This window comes from Cucurbita pepo, chromosome 10, assembly GCF_057944985.1.
Source record: "Cucurbita pepo subsp. pepo isolate OVF chromosome 10, ASM5794498v1, whole genome shotgun sequence".
In the NCBI taxonomy this organism is placed as follows: Eukaryota; Viridiplantae; Streptophyta; class Magnoliopsida; order Cucurbitales; family Cucurbitaceae; genus Cucurbita; species Cucurbita pepo.
Genome location: NC_141807.1, coordinates 7,213,016 through 7,232,915, shown reverse-complemented (window position 1 = coordinate 7,232,915; position 19,900 = coordinate 7,213,016). Strand labels below are relative to the sequence as shown.

Here is a 19,900-nt window from a genome sequence, read left to right as displayed (position 1 = left end):
GGATAGCTTGAAACAAGAACTCTGCTCTCAATTTTTCATGGAGAATGTCAAGATAATCGCAAGAACGAAGTTAAGAGAGTTGAGTCATACGGTCAGTATCTGAGACTACGTCAAACATTTTTATGGGCTTATGTTGGATATTTGATAAGCTAAGGAATCACTACAAGGGGAGTAAGATTCGGAATACCTTGTTGATCGAATATCTCAAGACAAGAACATTGTTTGAGATTCGAATCACTCCACAAGCAAGATCGATCATGTCTAGCTTGAATGATTCTTGTTGATCAAATATCTCAAGGCAAGAACACTTGCTTGAGATTCAAATCTCTCCAATGGTTTATCTAGTTCGGGATGGAAGTTGATTGATGTGGGTACTTGAGCAGGTGTGATTTGAGATTGTTGCTAATATAACTCTTGCTCTTGCCTTGTATTCGAGTTGAATTCAACAGCTGCTAATCTAATCTATTTTGATACAAATTCATTCTGAGTTGTGACTTGGTTGGTCATAGAAGCTGTTTTTGACTTTCCAGATCTTTGAAATTGTATTCCTGAGCTGTTTGTGATGATAACAATAGAGGAAATATTAAAGAGGTGTTTTTGGAGACGATCAAGGAGAACATGAAGAAGGAGTTTCTGATGATAATAACGGAAGAGATTCTAGAGAGGGTATTCTTGGGGACGAGCAAGGAGAATATGGAGAAGAAATTCTCGATGGTAATAATGGAGGAGATTTTGGAGAGGGTGTTTCTCGAGATGATCAAGGAGATTTTGGAGAAGGCGTTCCTGATGATAATAGTGGAGGAGATTCTCGAGAAGGAGTTCTTAATGATAGTAATGGAGAAGTTTCTGGAGGATATTGTTGAAAACGATCAAGGAATTTATAGAGAGAGTTCGTGATGATGATAATAATGGAGGAGATTCTAGAGAGGGTGTTCTCGTATAAAAAAATAAATTTTAAGACATATTTGGGAGTATATCAACAAAATTTAGTCATTTAAAAAAAAATATATATATATATATATATACTATAATAAAATAAGTTTTTAAATTAATATCTTTTACTTAAATATTTATTATTTTATTTATAATAAATGAAAGGGGAATTTTTGTGTACCCATTTTTGTCAAACCCTAGCACAAGCAATTATTCGATTTGAGGTATGGAATACATACATTTCCTTAGCCGATAAGTTTCTTAGCATCGAAGTCACTCCATCATTTCAACTCAATTTCTTCCTCCAATATCAACTTCGCTCTTACAAACTCCTGTGTTCCAATCCCAGAAAGCGACCATGAAAGTGAATCACATACCTGCGCTGTTGCTGCTGCTTCTTCTTCCCGTGTTTGATTCGGGGTATTGCGTTCAAGACCCATTTATCAAGATGAAACTGGGCGGTGTTCGCGATTACATCGGCGCTCAGAACAGCCTTGAAATTGACGCTCTCGCTCGTTTCGCAGTCCAAGAGCACAACAAGAAACAGGTTTTTTCCTTTGTTTTCTTTGGTTTTTCAGCTCTTTATTCATTAATTTCTGGATTCGTTTCACTGCCTGATTTTCTTTCTTATTTTTGCTCACAATCTACTCACTTGCTTATTTAATTCGTTAATTAGTGGCTATTTGGTACCCATGTTTTGGTTGTTCATGCGTCGTTTTGATTTGTTGATCACCACTAGATGCGGTAGTTTAAATCGAATTCTTGACAGGCTTTTATGTCTCTTTGGTGCAGAATGGTCTTCTGGAATTTGAGCGGGTGTTGAAAGCTAAAGAACAGGTAGTTGCCGGTAAGTTGTATCATCTTACATTGGAAGCCAGTGATGGTGGTATGAAAAAGGTTTATGAAGCCAAAGTGTGGGTGAAGCCATGGATGAACTTCAAACAGTTGCAGGAATTCAAACCATGCCCATGATGGATCTTCAGGTGCCGTTCTGCTCCTCGTGTTCAAACTGGTATGGTAGGAATCATTCTGTTCTATTTTAATTGTATGTTTTGTATATCTGCATGATAGTACTAGACTATTAGTCCATTTATGGTAGGAACCTAAGATAGCGTGTCTATGTCCGACACACATTAGACACTCCGACACTCCGGCACACCCTTTTTGGACTTGTTGTAACGGCCCAAGCCTACCGCTAGCAGATATTTTCCTTTTTGGACTTTCTTTTTCGGGCTTCCCCTCAAGGTTAATAAAATGCGTCTATTAGGGAAAGGTTTCCACACTCTTATAAAGGGTGTATCATTCTCCTCCCCAACCGATGTGGGATTTCACAATCCTCCCCTTCAGGGCCCATCGCTGGCACTCGTTCCTTTCTCCAATCGATGTGGGATCCCTACCAAAACCACCCCCTTTCGGGGCCCAACGTCCTTACTGTCTACCCCCTCTGGGGAACAGCCTCCTCGCTGGCACATCGCCCGGTGTTTGGCTCTGATACCATTTGTAACGGCCCAGGCCTATTGCTAACATATATTGTCTTCTTTGGGATTTCCCTTTCGGGCTTCCCCTCAAGGTTTTTAAAACGCGTTTGCTAAGGAAAGGTCTTCACACCCTTATAAAGGGTGTTTTGTTCTTCTCCCCAACCGATATGGGATCTCACACTTGTGATGGATACTTGTTAGTACAATAAATATATGTTATACCAAATCAATATAGATCCAACATTTGTTAGACACGTACTGATCACTTGCAAGTATATTAGTATAATAAAATGATAATAGAAAAATACATCACACATTGATTTAGATATAAATGCATAAACTTGTTTGTTCTGAATTTTCTTATGCTATTGAAATGATATATATTTTAATAAATGTGTTCTTGTTGTGTACGTGTCCTAAATTTTTTAAAACATGTTGTGTCACTATGGCTGTGTCGTGTTTTGTACTTTGTATTTGTATTCGTGCTTCTTAGCTTATAATTTGGTATGTGTACATGTGTAAATTTCAATAATTTGAGTTTTGGCTTTTGAATGCTATATGGATGGAAACTATTCTGAAGAGTTGAAGAAAGATAAAGGGTGTGAGACTAGTTAATCCTCTCTTCTTTTTCTTGTTTGTTATAATTGCTGGTCTGCTTGGTTGGTAGGATGATTGCAATGAAAATGGCTCTCACACTCTTATCAAAATAACGAACTTTGTTATTAACGATACCAAGATTAATAGTGAGTCCAAGTCAGTCGCAAACTGAATTGAATTAGAAATCTTTGTATCCTTAGTGTTGAATGGTGAGTCCAACTTAGTCACACCACCTCGTGTCCGCCCCCTTTTTGGGCTCAGTCTCCTTGCTGGCACATTTTCTGGAGTGTTTGGCTCTGATATCATTTGTAACGGCCTAAGTCCATCACTAGTAGATATTGTCCTCTTTGCTTTCCCTTTCGGGCTTCCCCTTAATGTTTTTAAAATGCGTCTGCTAGGGAGAGATTTCTACACCTTTATAAAGAATGCTTCGTTCTCCTCCCCAACCGATGTGGGATCACACATTAGTGTTTGAGTTTAATTAGGTCAAAGGAAACAAGAATTTGGTGGGTTGTGTGGTCTCTCCATTTTTGTTATGTTATTTTGGTCTTCCATGGTCATCGGGAAGCATGAGAGATTTTAAAAAAAATTCTCTTTGGATCATCTTAATGAATTTGATTAGTAAAACACTCTTCCATTTGGCTAGTAGTTGTCTGCTAGTTTTCCCTGGAATCTAAGACTCTTTGGTATAACATTATTGTTAGTTTGCATATCTTCTGGTTTTGAGGTCACATCCATTTTTCTTTTGAGAATGGAGCTCGTGTTAACTTCTGGGGAGGATCGATTGATTCTGGTCGTTAACTCCGTATATACCATCTAGAAGTTTATTATGTTCTTCTTCGTCTGGTTGTGTATTATCTATTAGGAGCAGATTAAATACTATACGATTGTGTTTTGTGGTTTTTTTTTTTTTTTCTCAACATGGATTGGATAAAGCTATAGCTCATCTTAAAGATTTTCTTGAGCAAGTAGTTGCAAGGATACCTCCTCGTGGGAACTGCCACTTTGACAAACGACATGGAATATTTTAGAGGGGCAAAAATAAACATAGTATGACGTAGAATCTTATGCTGAGTTGTCTCAGTTTTTATTAGTATATCATGTCAACTTGATCCCAGATCAGTTGGGGAGTGGAATGAATGAAACACTCTTTATAAGGGTGTGAAAACCTCTCCCTAGCAGACGCATTATAAAATCGTGAAACTGACGGCGATACGTAACGAACTAAAGAGGGCAATATCTCCTAGTAGTGGACTTGGGCCGTTACAAATGGTAGCAGAGCTAGACACTGGGGATGTGCCAGCAAAGACGTTGGGCCCCGAAGGGGGGTGAATTTTATGGGGGGTCCCCCATCGATTGGAGAAAGGAATGAGTGCCAACGAGGATGCTGGGCCTCGGAGAGGGGTGGATTGTGATATCCCACATTAGTTTGGGAGGACAACGAAACACCCTTTATAAGGGTGTGGAAACCTCTCCCTAGCTTTGAGGGGAAGCCTGGAAGGGAAAGGGAAAGTTACACACGACAATATCGGCTAGTAGTGGGCTTGGACCGTTACACTTTCATTCTTACCTTAGTTATTGTGTTACTGTTTAGCTAGAAATTTATCTTACAATAAATTGATATATTCACCTAGATCTTCAAATAAGGACAATATGCATCAAAATAAGAAGTACAGTAACCAAAATTCATGTGTTATGTTTTCGTTTCGTGCATTGTTAAAATGGAGTCGAGAGTCTTGTTGTGTCGTAAGATCGATTTCCGCGAATGTTGATCACCAAATGTTTGTTGTTCTTGGATGGCAGGTAAGTGAAGAGTATACATAAACATACCCTATAGCCCATGTGGGTTGCTGCTGAAGGTAAACAACAGAATAGATCTGAAACATTATAGGAACTCTGTTATATGATATGTTTATAATAATTGTGTAATATATGTATATGGAACTGGTAATCTAAGTTTGTAATCTAAGTTTGTAGAAACAATAAATAAGAGATGCATATACTTTCATGTAGAGATCCCTTCAAAGTTGGTTAATGTGATGCTCACAAGCCTTTTCAATTTCGTGTCTAACGAGTCATTAACTTTTTTATTGTGTGTAATATATTCATAAAGTTATTGAAATGGGTCTGGGACTAAATTATAAAGGAAAAGGAGATAAAAATCCTCACCAATGTCTCCCTTTGATTATGCAACGAACTCCAACAAGCGATGACGAGCGACAATGGTTCTCTACCCTCGACGACTCGAGTTCCCCTACCCAACCAGCGATTGTGGTAATACATCTTGTATGACGACGACACTATGATACATTTCTTGTTAGTTCAACGTTGTTGCCTAGAATGCATACTCTAAACTTTCTCTTGAATTTGCATGCCCATAGCTCGTAGAAGTCAGGTCAGTAAGTTAAGTTTTTTCAAGGAGTTCGAGTAAGTAAAGATTCATTTTATTTACTTACGAATTCGTTGACTTGTCATTTATTATTTCAGATATATTTTTTTATTGTTTAAATAAGATTTGAGGACCACGATACGATTGAATTAGCAACTCTTCCAAAATATTGAATTATAATTCATAAATTTAAATATTTCATGACTTCAATTATTATAAATTATTTTAGGTTTAGAAAATATTTCTGGCATAAAATATTATCACAAGCATACATAAACTCAATCACATATCAACTATGAGGGAGTACTTAACTGTCCATACAACAATCCATCATCCAATCTAATCTTTAAGACGATCCAACCCTAAAATTACTTACTTTATTAGTGAATTTAAATGAAAACACGACATTCATAATTTAAAAGATAATAGTCAACCCAAAGACTAGTCTTACTTAACATTGAGACAAGTTCAAAAGGGTTTCACGTAAACTTTGACCTACCGAATTTCGCCAAACAGCTTCGAGCGCTTTCAGTTAGTCTCGAAATAAACTTAATTTTGCATATTCAAAGCTGTTAAAGAGTGAGTAACACTAAACTTAAGTCAATTTCGTGTGGGTTAACGTTGGTCAAACCCACGAGTGAGGAAGAGAAATAGTCATAATCAACTAAAGATAGAGATAGAGATTCAATTATGAAAATTGAGTGTTTATTTGTTATGACGTTAAAATTATTGTGCAATGATCAACGGGAAAGTACGGACCGACGACGTCATCTGCGGTACGGACCGACGACGTCATCTGCTCAAAAGTAATATATATATATATATATATATAGTGGTTGCACGACTCAATTATTAGTAGCAGTTTCAATTCAAGGTGATAATGAAAACACAGTGATCGTTGATCGGTGAACGTAGGCAAAATCAACTAGAATTAGTGGCTAGTGAAATAAAAAGATTTGAGATAGGAGTCTCCTTTCTTTAGCTCGTGATTGAAACTCTTCCATAAAATCGTCGAATACTCAAATCTAAGTTTGAAACACAAAATTTCAAGATGATGTAGAAGAAAAAAAATGCTTGGTAGATTGCCTAAACTTAAAAGAAAAAATATAAAAGAAAATAATTAAAAATAAGAAAAAAAATAAAATAAAAGTCAATAGGGTAAATTATTCGTTTTGACCCAATGAGAGAAAAGAAAAAGGGAGAGGAAAGAGGAGCGTTCGAAGAGAAAGGAAATGGTCCGAGTGCTCCGATCTAGCCACAATGAAGCATATTCGAGAGATTTTCTTGGAATTAGATTATGAATTTTTATATATGGTGGGAGATTTTGCACAAGCTAAGAAAGCAAGAGTTCAATCCGACCAAAAAGTGGGGTTACCGCGAACTTTATGAAATGGTAAAAACATGAATTTTTGCAAATTTTGAGCATATTTATTTTCTTTTGTAGTTAGTTAAAAATTACTCGAAAAAATCTCTTTGAATATCGAGTAAAATACTACAATTTTGGTGAAGAAACCAAGTTAATTCGAGTGAGGTAGGAAAACTTATACATACAATTACGGTTAATTAAATTTGTGATAAAAAAATCTCAGTAAAATTGGTCATCGAATAAATTATTCTCATACTCTTTATTTTATTTAGAATAAATTTATTTGCGTTCAAAATCCTTTTAAGGATGGGACGCTACAATATTCTCGTGTATTTATTTATTATCATATAAAACAAATATTTAATTTACAAATATTTATAATTCAGGGAATATTTATTATTCCAACGCTCTAATTTCAACCATAAATAAGGTATATAGTATGCATTTCACTCGAAACTTACATTATAAAAGCAAAGAAATTAATTATAAATAAATAAAAATAATATTAGAAAATTAAAAATTAATATATATATATATATATAATTTTTCTTTTAAAGTGAAACGATTTGCAATTCAAGAAAATGATGAAAACCCAGAGTGGGATTGTGAGCGCTAAAGTACTATGAGGAACTTCAAAGCACCATCGATACTTTGGTAACAATAGAGATTAGGCCTGAACTTTTGAAAGTCCAGAGTAAAGGTTGTGGATATCTAATTGGTTAATATGTAATTTATTACTAAAATTGAGAAATATACCTACAAAATGTTTGTACTATTGTTAATACATTAATCTCGGTTGTTTGACTAAAACAATGCAACCACTATCGAAACTAAAGAATTTGATATGAAGCTATCTCCTAATAGAGAGAGGCTCAATTAGTCTTTCTTGTAAGATTCGGTTATATCAATTTGAATAGCGTTCAACTACGACTATAAATATCAAACTCCAAAGTGTTCTTGAGCAAAGAAAGTTTGTTGAAACTATCTTTCAAAATGTGTTCCAAAATGAGTCATGAAGAAGTGTTTCCTTCCAATCTAGTTCCAATTAAGGATGTCAATAACGAAAAAGTGCAAGCTGCTGGAAGGTTTGCTGTGGAAGAGCATAACAGTAGGCGTGGACATCATTTCACTTACAAGTGTGTGGTGAATGGTCTGTCCAACCCCAATATAAATGCTGAGCCCAAATATTATATTATTGTTATAGAAGCTATAAATGACGATGGTATTCTATGGTCATATATTGCAAAGATGGAGTATTATTGGATTTACAATAGAGCGTCCTTTCTCTTTTCCTTTGAAGATGTCCTCAAAGATTTCAACAAGCATTAGACTGCTCTCTCTTTATACTAAGCCCTCTCTATATATGGGGGCATTACTGTCTTTTAACTATGAAAATGACATAAACGACCATCAAATAATCACATAGTTATATATATATATATATTAAGGTACTACCAAGCTTCATTATCATACTAAGAAAGATTATAAATAAAGAGGACTAATTTATTAGGCAAGTTCTCTAATTTTAATTTTACCACAATTTACTTCTTCAATATCGGTAGGTTGAGTATAAATATTAAAATGATTACTTACGGTTTAAATTAAAATACTTATAATTTCAATGATCATTAGAATCTCATTTATAAAAAATAAATAAAATGATTAGGAAGCATATATGTACTCAATCAAAATAAGATTTATAGAAAGAAGTTATGGTAATTACTTTGTTCAGCGACTTTTAATCTTAAAAGTAATTTAAAATATCGCAATATTGTGATTCAATGGTGCATTATGAAATTAGGCAAGAATTAAAAAGTAATTGGAAGAAAAATATGTGTTCAAAGGTGAAGAATTCACAAGTAGGTAAGATAATTTTAATAATTATATAAATCATAAACAATATTTATTAGCATCTTGTCTTTTGGCTTGTCAGATTTTTAAACATAAATGAACTTCAATTTCGAGTCAGGTGAGTATTATGGATCATAATCGATAGTACCTTGCAAGTAGCTTCGAGGACCCAAGAGATCGAATGTTGAATTTCCTTAGAAGGGTGACCAAATAACCGGATGATTATTGTTTAATTTCCAAAGATTGCACCATAGGTTCCATTTATATCTAGATTTCATTTATAGATATAAATGAAACCATTAACCATATAAAACCCTGATTATACAATTGCATCTTCACTAACAAACTCACCTCAGAGTGATGATCTTCACTGGAGGCGGCAAATTAAGATGCCTTCCTGGATTACTCAAAAATGAATTTTTAAGACAAAAGAAGCTATATTTGAGCAAGAAGAATCATGTTCCATGTGTCCGGGATACTAGGAAGACACCAATGCAAGCAATCACAATCACTCGAAGCTCCTTCGATACATTAGTGGGATCTATGAGCCTCATCCCTCAAGAGAAGTAAGATTCGAATTACCATGTTGATCAAATATCTCAAGGCAACAACAATTATTTGAGATTCGAATCACTCCACAAGCAAGATTGATCATATCGAGCTTGAATGATTTTACATGCAACCTAAACTATATAGAATAGCAAAGAACCTTAGTCGTTGGCTTAATGAAATCATAAATGCTTCTTTTACTACATTTTCCAAGTCTATTTTACAAAGATAACGTACATGACTTTGTATAACTTCCCAATGAAAACTCTTAACCTTGTATGAGGCTTTCCAAGAGTGGTAACTTTCATACTTTATGATTATAATTAACCACTATGTATACTTTAGGGTCATAATTTGCCACTATGTAAATAAGCCTTAAAATAAATTTAAAAACAGAATAACTCTACATTATCATCTATCATAAATTTGTAACCATCTAAGAATAAATGAAGCCCCACTTGAAGTATCTTGAAGTCTTTGTTGAATAAATGAAGATGGATTATTCTTAATGTGGCATTAATATTGCATAATTGAGATGCCTTGGTTCATATCAACATACAGTCATGAATGAGACCAATCCTTTTAGTCTATATTGCCTTAGGCAGCTATCCTAAACGGGTAATTGGATGTGTAGTTACTGTTCTACACACGGCCCTCACGTACGAGTATGGGCTCACAAGTCGGTTTGCACAACTTTTAGACCACTTTCTTGGTCGGGCTAGAATTCTCTGGAGTTGTTGCCGGACACTCGTTAGGAATAGCGACCGTTGTGGCATTATGATAAACATAATGATCGTTTTCCTTCCTCGTAACGTATGTGTTCGTACCATCATAATAAGGAGACATTCTCCGATGCATGAACTCACAATGATGCATGATATCCCAACATTTTCATTCATTATCATGTAAAACAACCACTCCCATTTTCCTTCATATCACATCAGTTTTTTGCATAGCCTTTTAGGCATGTATTAGGGTTGAATCTCGTATCATTCATATCATACATGGTCTTATGTATATCATATCATATTATGCACGTACCATATCATACAACACGTCACATGTTTTGTATCGTCAAACGTGTTCACCATAACTTATATCGTATCATCAACACGTCACATCATAACATGCATAACACTAAGGTAACATATCACTGATATTTCATAGTCATATCATTTCATAACATATCTTAGTCATATCATTTCATAAACACATATTATATCATAACTATATCATAGTCATATCATTTCATAAACATATCATAGTTATATAATTTCATGAACATATCATAGTTATATCATTTCATGAACCTATAATAGTCATATCATTCCATAAACATATTATAGTCATATTGTTTCATAAACATATCATAGTCATATCATTTTACAAAAGTATCATAGTCATATCATTTTACAAAAGTATCATAGTCATATCATTTTACAAAAGTATCATAGTCATATCGTTTCATAAACATATCATAGTCATATCATTTCATAAACATATCATAGTCATATCGTCTCATAAACATATCATAGTCATATCGTTTCACAAACATATCATACATATCAAGCATATGACATGTACAGAACCGTGGGCACGTGTCATCCTACAAAATATCAATTTCTAACCATACTGATAGTAAGGCCACTTACTTGGTTGACCTTAGCCAAAGTTCTATCTAGCTCCAAATTTGTTTGCTTTCATTCTTTGAATTCGTTCTCACTTATATTGAAACTTCACCTATTTTGAATATTGACTTACTTAGTGAAAATCAAATTTCATGTTTTCATTGTTTCTAAATTGTGTTTGATGGTAAATCATAAATTAAAAAAAATATGTCAATATTATTTAATGTTGTTTGGATCATACCATTGTTGGTTATAATATTATATTCACTTGTTACTAACCATTTAATTTTTTTTTTCTTCAGATCTTCCATTCTCCTTTTCTCTCTCTTATAGGGGTTTGGGTTTCTCCCTTTCATTTTATTTTGTTCACGTTTATTTTATTTTTGTTCATTGTTAGTTTTAATCAATTAAAAAAAAAAAAAAAGAAAAAAAAGAAAGAAAAGAGGCTATTGACCGTGTGATATCTTGTTATTTAATTTCTAACTAAAATCTAAATAATTACAATAAAATTAAAACAAAAGAGAAGAAAAATCTAAGATATAACTCACTGGGATTTAGTAGAACATATGGATTCTTTTGGTATTTCTTTTCCCACTCAATTCAAGAGATTTGTAATGAGATTAATGAAATTATAACGAAAAGTAAATTTGGAAATTGACTTAACGAAGTGGTCTCGAAACGATAACTTTAATTCTCGTGGCCTTGAATATGTGCAATACCGATGAACGAACAATGTACGTTCTGTAGGAGGTTTATGGAAAACCTTTTTTTTTTTTTTTTTTTTTTTGGGTAAAGAGAACGTTTATGGTAGAATAGAAAATTTGAGATTCTATTTTTTTTTTATTATTTGTTTTTCTTGTTATTACAAGATTGGAGGAGATCAGAAGAAGGGTGTTCTTATCGGAGAATCTAAAGAATGAGTTAATGATGATAATAATATAAGAGATATTAAAGAAAGTGCTTTTCGAGACGGGTCCAGAAGAATATGAATGAGTTTTTGGTGATAATAATGGAAGAGATTCTAGTGAGGGTATTCTTGAGGAGGAGCAAGGAGAATCTAGAGAAATTCTCCGTGATAATAATGGAGGAGATTTTGGAGAGAGTGTTCCTAGAGACGATTAGGTGATTCTGGAGTAGGAGTTCTTGATGATGATAATAATGGAGGAGATTTTGGAAAAGGGGGTTCCTGGAGACGATTAGGTGATTCTGGAGTAGGAGTTCCTGATGATGATAATAATGGAGGAGATTTTCGAAAGGGTGTTCCGGGAGATGATTAGGTGATTCTAGAGTAGGAGTTCTTGATGATGATAATAATGGAGGAGATTTTGGAAAGAGTGTTCTCGAAGATTCTAGAGAAGCAGTTCATGATGATAATAATGGAGGAAATTCTAGATGTTCTTGGTGACGATCTAGGAGATTCTAGAGAAGGAGTTCGTGATGATAATAGTGGAGGAGATTATAGAGAAGTTGTTCCTAGAGACAATCAAGGAGATTCTAGATAAGGAATTCTTAATGATAGTAATGGATAAGTTTCTATGAGTATTCTTGGAGACGATCAAGGAGATTCTAGAGAAAAAGTTCGTGATGATAATAATGGAAGAGATTCTAAAGAGGGTGTTCTCGGAATAAATCAAGGAGATTCTAGAGGAGTTCTTGAAGATAATAATGGAGTAGATTTTGGAGAGGTTGTTTTTGGAGACGAAGGAGAATATGAAAACGGAGTTCTTAATATAACTATTAAGGATAGTTAACCGTTTACTATAAGGAAAATATCTACATATTTGTCTTACGTTACGGCTTACCATATTTTTCCTTTTATTAAAATCAAATATATTGTATTCATTTATTATTCTTTCCATATTATTTGTAATTTACCATATTTCTCTGTTCTGTAAATAATTATTGATAGAGAACTTTCACCACCATTTAAGTGTCGGTGGTTTCAGCAAACATTTTCACGGTATCAGAGCCCTTTCGATTTAACACCCCTGATCCTTTCTTCTTTATGGCTTCCGAATTCTCTTATCATCTTCTTCCTTTCAACACCCTAATCCATATGATCTCCATCAAACTTTCTTCCTCCAATTATCTTCTTTGGAAAAGCCAACTTCTCCCTCTCTTTGAGAGTCAAGACATGTTGGGCTATGTTGATGGAACTATGGTTCCACCACCTCGCTTTGAACCAGAAACCTCCTCAACACTCAACCCCAAATATTTGGCGTGGAGAGCAGCCGATCAACGACTTCTCTGTCTCCTTCTCTCCTCTCTCACCGTTGAAGCCATTGCTGTCGTCGTTGGTCTCTCCACTGCACGTGATGTTTGGCTTGCGTTGGAAACTACGTTCAACCATCATTCGAAAGCTCTTGAACTGAGACTCAAGGATGACTTGCAGCTGATGAAACGTGGAACCAAACTTGTTGCTGAATATACCTATGCCTTCAAAACAATTTGTGACCAACTTCATACCAATGGCAGACCCATCGAGGACATTGATAAAGTGCACTGGTTCCTTCGTGGACTCAGCACCGATTTTTTAGCTTTTTCTACTGCTCAAATGGCTCTCACCCCTATCCCCTGTTTTGCAAATTTAGTCTCTAAAGCTGAAAGTTTTGAGTTGTTTCAGAGCTCCCTTGAGTTCTCTGACTCCACTCCTACAGCATCCACAGCCACTAATCGTGGTCGCACCCATGAAGCCACCCTGCTTCCTCTAGCAACCAGCGAGGTGGTTCTTATTCCACAAAAACAACTCTTCCAATCGAGGACGAGCCCACTCAGGTCAAGGTCGTCGACCATCTCACTGCCAAATATGCCGCAAAGAGGGTCATTATGCTGACTGCTGCAACTAACGATATGTTTGACCTGATTCTACTCATGCTCACCTTGCTGAAGCCTTCAACATGTCCTATTCTATTGCTGGACCCAATGCTGCTGATTGGTTTCTGGACACTGGGGCTTCGACTCATATGACCGCCGACCCATCTATTTTGGATCAGTCTAAAAATTACACGGGTAAGGACTCTGTGATCGTAGGAAACGGTGCATCCCTACCCATTACCCACACCGGTACTCTTTCTCCTGTTACAAATATTCACTTATGAGATGTCTTGGTTGTCCCTCATCTCACTAAAAATCTTCTTTCAATAAGTAAATTAACGTCTGATTTTCCTCTCTCCATTACATTTACTAATAATCTTCTTACTATCCAAAATCGTCAAATAGAAAGGGTGGTGACAGCCGGTAAAAGAGATGGAGGGCTATATGTGCTGGAGGCGGCAACTCTGCTTTTATTTCAGTCCTTGGAAACAAATCTTTACATGCTTCATATGATCTATGGCATGCTCGCCTAGGTCATGTGAATCATTTTATTATTTCTTTTTTAAATAGAAAATATCATCTTTCTCTTACGTCTTTATTGCCTCCTCCACCACTATGTAGTACTTGTCAGCTTGCGAAAAGTCATCGATTGCCTTATTCTCGCAATTAACGTAGGTCATCTCATGTGTTGATCTTATTCATTGTGATCTTTGGAGTTCTTCCCCCGTCAAATCAAATTTGGGTTTTCTTTACTATGTTATTTTTATTGATAATTATTCTCGATTCACTTGGCTTTACCCTTTAAAATTTAAATATGATTTCTTTGATATTTTTCTTCAATTTCAAAAATTGGTGGAAAATCAATATTCTTCTCGTATCAAGGTATTTCAAAGCGATGGAGGTACCAAATTTACTAGCACTTGTTTCAAAACTCATTTACGTACTTCTGGCATCCACCATCAACTCTCTTGTCCATATACAGCTGCTCAAAATGGTCGTGTTGAGAGAAAACTTCGTCATGTGACGGAGACTGGCTTGACCCTTCTCTTTCACTCTCATCTTTCTCCTTGTTTTTTGGTTGACGCCTTCAGCACTACAGCTTATATTATCAACTGGTTGCCTACTTCACTTCTTGGAGGTAAGTCACCCTTTGAACTCCTCTATGGCTACTCTCCACATTATGACAATTTTCATCCCTTTGGGTGTCGTGTTTATCCAAACTTGCGTGATGATATGCCTAACAATTTTTCTTCCCGCAGCATTCCTTGTATTTTTTTGGGTTATAGTCCTGCTCATAAAGAGTTTCGTTGTCTTGATCCTGTCACCACTATGTTGGGATTTATGCCCTAAAGCCTCGTAATTAATTATTTAGTTTTTAACAATAATTTTATTATTTTATTTATAATTTAATTGTTATCCCCGGTACGAAAATTCAAGGTTATTAATGTATTCTTGAACAGTATGTGGTTGACATACAAGAGAACCGTGTTCAAGTAATAACCTAAAGAGTCTATAGTATATGGATAAGGTTAGGTGCCTTATCCTGGTAACACTATTGATACAGTCCACTTTGTAATCGTTACAAATGATTTGATTCAAATCGTTCATGTGGAGACATGTAAGTGGGGGTATCCTATACAATGAGTTTACATAATGATTTGATTCAAATCGTTCATGTGGAGACATGTAAGTGGGGGTATCCTATACAATGAGTTTACATAAGACTGGACTAAGAAATATTTAATCTCTCTTTATAAATCCGTTAATTGGGAAGATTAATATTTCACATGATGATCATATGCGACTCGATCTTAATCCTGAGTGAGTTATGAACTTCTGCCTGTGAGGGCTTGTCCTTTAATTTATATGGGTGAGAATGACTCTTTTAACCGATTCAATATGCCTATCATTTTGGGGACTTGACCAAATAGCGAGTTGGGAACATAATATCATGAGATGGAATTCACTCTTTTCCATACATGAAAAGTAGATTAGTTGTTCTCTTAAGTACTGATTTCGGGACTTGAACAATGGGGTCCCAACTTCTCATTGGCCCGAGAGAGACTATATTTAATTTGATATTTAATATATTAAATATAAAGGAGAAAATATAGAAATATAGAGGAGAAAATATATTAGATATATTAAATATAAAGGAGAAAATAAATTTAATTTGAAATGTCAAATTAATATTAATATATTAGATATATTAAATAAATAAAAAAAATATATTTAATTTAAAGGGTTCAAATTAATATTTAATATATTAGATAGGTTAAATATAAATGGAGAAAAATATATTAATTTTAACGGTTCTAAACATTTAATAGCTTAATGAAAATTAATATATGTAAATAAATTAATATATGTAAATTAAAGGTTGGAGGTGAAACAAAATCCGAAGCTTTTTTGAAATATTATTTTGGAAAGGAGGGTTCACTTGAGTGTCATCAACTACCCGGGTTATTTTGTGTTATTGAGTTAATAGATTAGTTTAAAATGTTGGAAGATAATAAGCATATCCATAATAAAATTAGAGAATTTTTATAATAAATTAGTCCTTTTACTTATAATCGTCATATTCACTTAGCTCGCGAAGGATGCTTGGTAATACCTTAATATGCGTGGCCTATGCCCTAATATTCACTTAGCTCGTCAAGAATTTGATTATTTTAGTGTGGCCTATGCCATTTTCATAGTTAAAAGACAATAATACCCTTCGTATATAGAGAAAGGGCTTAGTGTGACAAAGAGAGCAGTCTAATACTTGTTAGAATCATTGAGGACATCTTCAAATGATTAGAGAATGTGCATATTAAAGGTTTGCACATAGTACTTCACATTTGTAATATATGACCAATGAATACCATCATCATTTATAACTTCTATCATAATAATATAAAATCTAGGCTCAACGTTTATATTGGGATCGGACAGACCATTCACCACATGCTTGTAAATGAAACGATGTCCATGAATCCTATTATTCTCTTCCACTACAAACTTTCCAGCTCTTTGCACTATTTCTTTATTGACATCCTTAATTGGAATTAGATTCAAAGTAAACACTTCTCCACAACTCATTCTCGAATACCTTTGATAGATAGTTTCAAAAAAATTAATTTGCTCATGAATATTTTGGAGTTTGATATTTATAGTTGTGGTTAAAGATACCCAAATAGATATATAGTCAAATCTTACCACAAAGGCTAATTGAACTACGATCTATTACAAGATAACTTGGAATCAAATTATTTGATTGGGATGATGGTTGCATTGTTTTTGTAAGGACTGAGCTAACTTGATGACTCCAAAAAGAAGGGTAAATTTTTCGAGAAATAAAACAAATGGTATTTAGAACATAATATTCATTAAAACAAAATAGTGTTCATACAAGAGTAATTAAAACATGACAAAATATTTAAAACACAAAATAACAAACGAACACAAAATATTTTCAAACAAAAGGGTTTAAGACGATGGGTGAAGCTTGTCTATGGCACCTGCTCTAGGGTCCGCTCCCGACCTCGACCAGCTCCTTATTACCAGAAAAAAAAAAATATGAAAAATAAGGAATGAGTATAAGACTCAGTTAGTCTACTTGTAAGATCTTAATCGTGTCCTTGATATGCTAGGGTACCACAAAAGTTCTTTTTTTTTTTTGTTCTTGTTCCTTTGGTATTACATAGGCCCTCTTGTTCTTGTGCTTGACTTGGGATCTTATAATGATCTATCTTGAGGACCTTGGTCCTTAGATTCTGAAATTTTGGTTATCCTCTAAGGGCCTTAGTACTATGGTTCTTGGTTTTTGTCCTTCGAATTTGGATCTTGATCTATGTTCTAGTCCTTAATTTTTCTCTTGCTCTTGGTATTTTCTAGGTTCTTGTTATGTTCTTGATTCGTCCTCCAAGACACTCCCCCTAGGATTTACGGTACTAATCATGAACCTGGGAACTTGTTTCCAAGGCGTCATGCGTTCCTAGAGACATAGTCTTAACCTACGTCCAAGGCTTCATGTGTTCCAAGCGACATAGTCAGAACCCGCATCTTAGGGCTTGCCATTCGATACGGTCTGAATACCTATGGCCAAGGCTTCATGCGTTCCAAGCGGCCTAGTCTAAAAACCTACTCTCAAGGCTTCATGCATTCCAAGCAGCGTAGTCTAAGTCATGAGCATGTTGTCCCGTGGGAGGTCTTGGGGGTTCTTGATTCTTGGCCAAGGTAACTTCCTCTCTTCTTGTTCCATTGTGGCCCTAGATTACTTCCCATGATAGATCATAAAGGTAATGTGATTGGTGCATACATGATAAGCGCCAACAATGCTGGAATTTGCAATGCTAGAGGTTCTTCTAGAATCCTTGCAAAACGTTCACAGAGAAAGCTAACTTAACGGATTGATTCCAACCAAGAGCTGGTTAGAAGATGAATGACTCTTAGATTGAACTTGGAATCTATGATGGTCACTCTTAGATTTGAAGACAATTCACTCCAGAATTAGCTTGATCAAAACTAATTCAATGAATCTGTTTAAACATCAAACCTAAAGTAAGGTTTGAAAAAGAATAACACCACAAGGGTATCAAGGAAACACAAAGGTTTTGTATGTATTCAACAATTTATCCAAACATGAATATTACATGCCTTTAAATAGATCCAAAAGATAACTCTAACCTAATAAGCACAACTACAAATCACGGAAAAATGTTATTAAATACAAATTGAAGAAAATAAGGCATTCATACAAACTATTAATAAATTCTATTAAATACAAATTGAAGAAAAGAAGGCATTCATAAATTGTCTTAATTGGTAGTTCAACTACCAATGACAAGTCTTCTAATCACTTTCCAATGTCAGCCACTCCATTATTTTCTTGATTTGATTCTTGAATCTTCTTTGTATTGCTTCTTGTAATTGCTCGTTCGGGTACATGGAAGTGATCAGTTGTTGGATTCATATCATCCCCCTTTCTTTAAAAGGATTTGTCTTCAAATCAAATTCTTCGTTCTTTCCGGACTAGAATTGAATATTGTTTTTTTTTTCCTCACTTTTTTTTCTCACCTTTACCTTAGTTTCTTCTCTCCACTGTTGTTCTTCATATTCTTTTCTATTCTTCTCTAATTTCAATTGGTCACAATGTACTTCATATGGAGACAACGGAAGTAAAGTAAATTTCTTCCCACACAAAGTAAAAGTATACTTGTTCATCAAACCATCAAATGTTACGTTTCTATTATATTGCCAAGGTCGGCCGAATAAGATGTCCCCTGTATGCATTGGTACGACATCACAAAGAACTTCATCTTTATATCTTCCAAGAGTAAAAAAAATAAGAGCTTGGGAGTTCACCTTAATTTCTTCTTTGTTTGTCAACCAATGAAGTTTGTATGGTTTTGGATGGGGATGGACAGAAAACTTGAAGTCTTTTTACAAGGAAGCTGTTTACCACATTTGTGCAACTTCCACTATCAATCACCAAGCTGCATGGGTTTCCTTTGATCAAACATCTTGTGTGGAACAAGTTTTCCCTTTGATCTTCAAATTTATCTTCCTTGATTTGAACATTGAGTACTCTTCTTGTGATCAAAGATATCGAATTACCTTCTTCAACATACTCATCATCATATGCTGCGATTTCTTCCACAAGCTGTGAATCATGATCCTCACATTCATCATCTGAATCAAGTATATCATTTCTTATCACCATAACTTTTTTATTAACACACTCTTTGCTCATGTGTCCAAACCCTTTGCACTTCCAACATTGAATAGAACTAGACTTCTTCTTTACCGTCTTTGAAGCTTCATTCTTTTTACCATTGGAACTCTCAGCCTCCACTCTTTTAGCAGCTACAAACTTTTCTTTTGGTGACATTGATTCATTTCTATTCACAAAACTATCCTTGTTCCAAGTTTTAGAATTTGAAAAGGTGTTAGTTCGTGAAGTGTACCTTTTTGAATGCTCTTTTTCTTCCTTCAATTGGTCTTCAATTTTGAGAGCATAATGATACATGTCTTCCAGATATGGTGGTGGATTTCTGTCAACAAGATGAGCAATTTCTCGATTCAAACCTCCAAGGAATCTAGACATGGTATCTTCTTCTTCTTCTCTAACATTTGCTCTTTCCATCATCGTTTTCATCTCTTGATAATATTCTGCCACACTTTTTGTTCCTTGCCTCAAACCTTGCAATTTAGTTTTCAAATTTCTTTCATAATGTTTTGGAACATACATTTTTCTCATGGCTTCTTTAAGTTCTTCCCAAATCTCTATTGGATCCTCCTCTTTTCTTCT

General features: G+C 34.8%; 2 protein-coding genes across 4 annotated transcripts; both read left to right on the top strand.

Annotated features, from left to right (window-relative positions):
• Positions 1-1,136: 1,136 nt before the first annotated feature.
• On the top strand, positions 1,137-5,020 carry LOC111803365 (cysteine proteinase inhibitor A). Of its 3 annotated transcripts, none has more exons than XM_023687733.2 (3): positions 1,137-1,480; positions 1,726-1,916; positions 4,812-5,020. In XM_023687733.2, exons 1-2 carry the CDS (start codon positions 1,292-1,294, stop codon positions 1,903-1,905), a joined length of 369 nt encoding a protein of 122 aa, XP_023543501.1. In that variant the 5' UTR covers positions 1,137-1,291; the 3' UTR covers positions 1,906-1,916; positions 4,812-5,020. The 3 variants fall into 3 exon arrangements, with proteins under 3 accessions (XP_023543501.1, XP_023543500.1, XP_023543498.1); XM_023687732.2 differs by having other exon boundaries at positions 1,138-1,480; positions 1,726-1,950; XM_023687730.2 differs by having other exon boundaries at positions 1,140-1,480; positions 1,726-1,945.
• A 7,905-nt stretch (positions 5,021-12,925) lies between these two features.
• Positions 12,926-13,624, top strand: LOC147790514 (uncharacterized). The gene has a single exon (XM_087127618.1). It carries the CDS (start codon positions 12,926-12,928, stop codon positions 13,622-13,624), a length of 699 nt encoding a protein of 232 aa, XP_086983744.1.
• Positions 13,625-19,900: the final 6,276 nt, after the last annotated feature.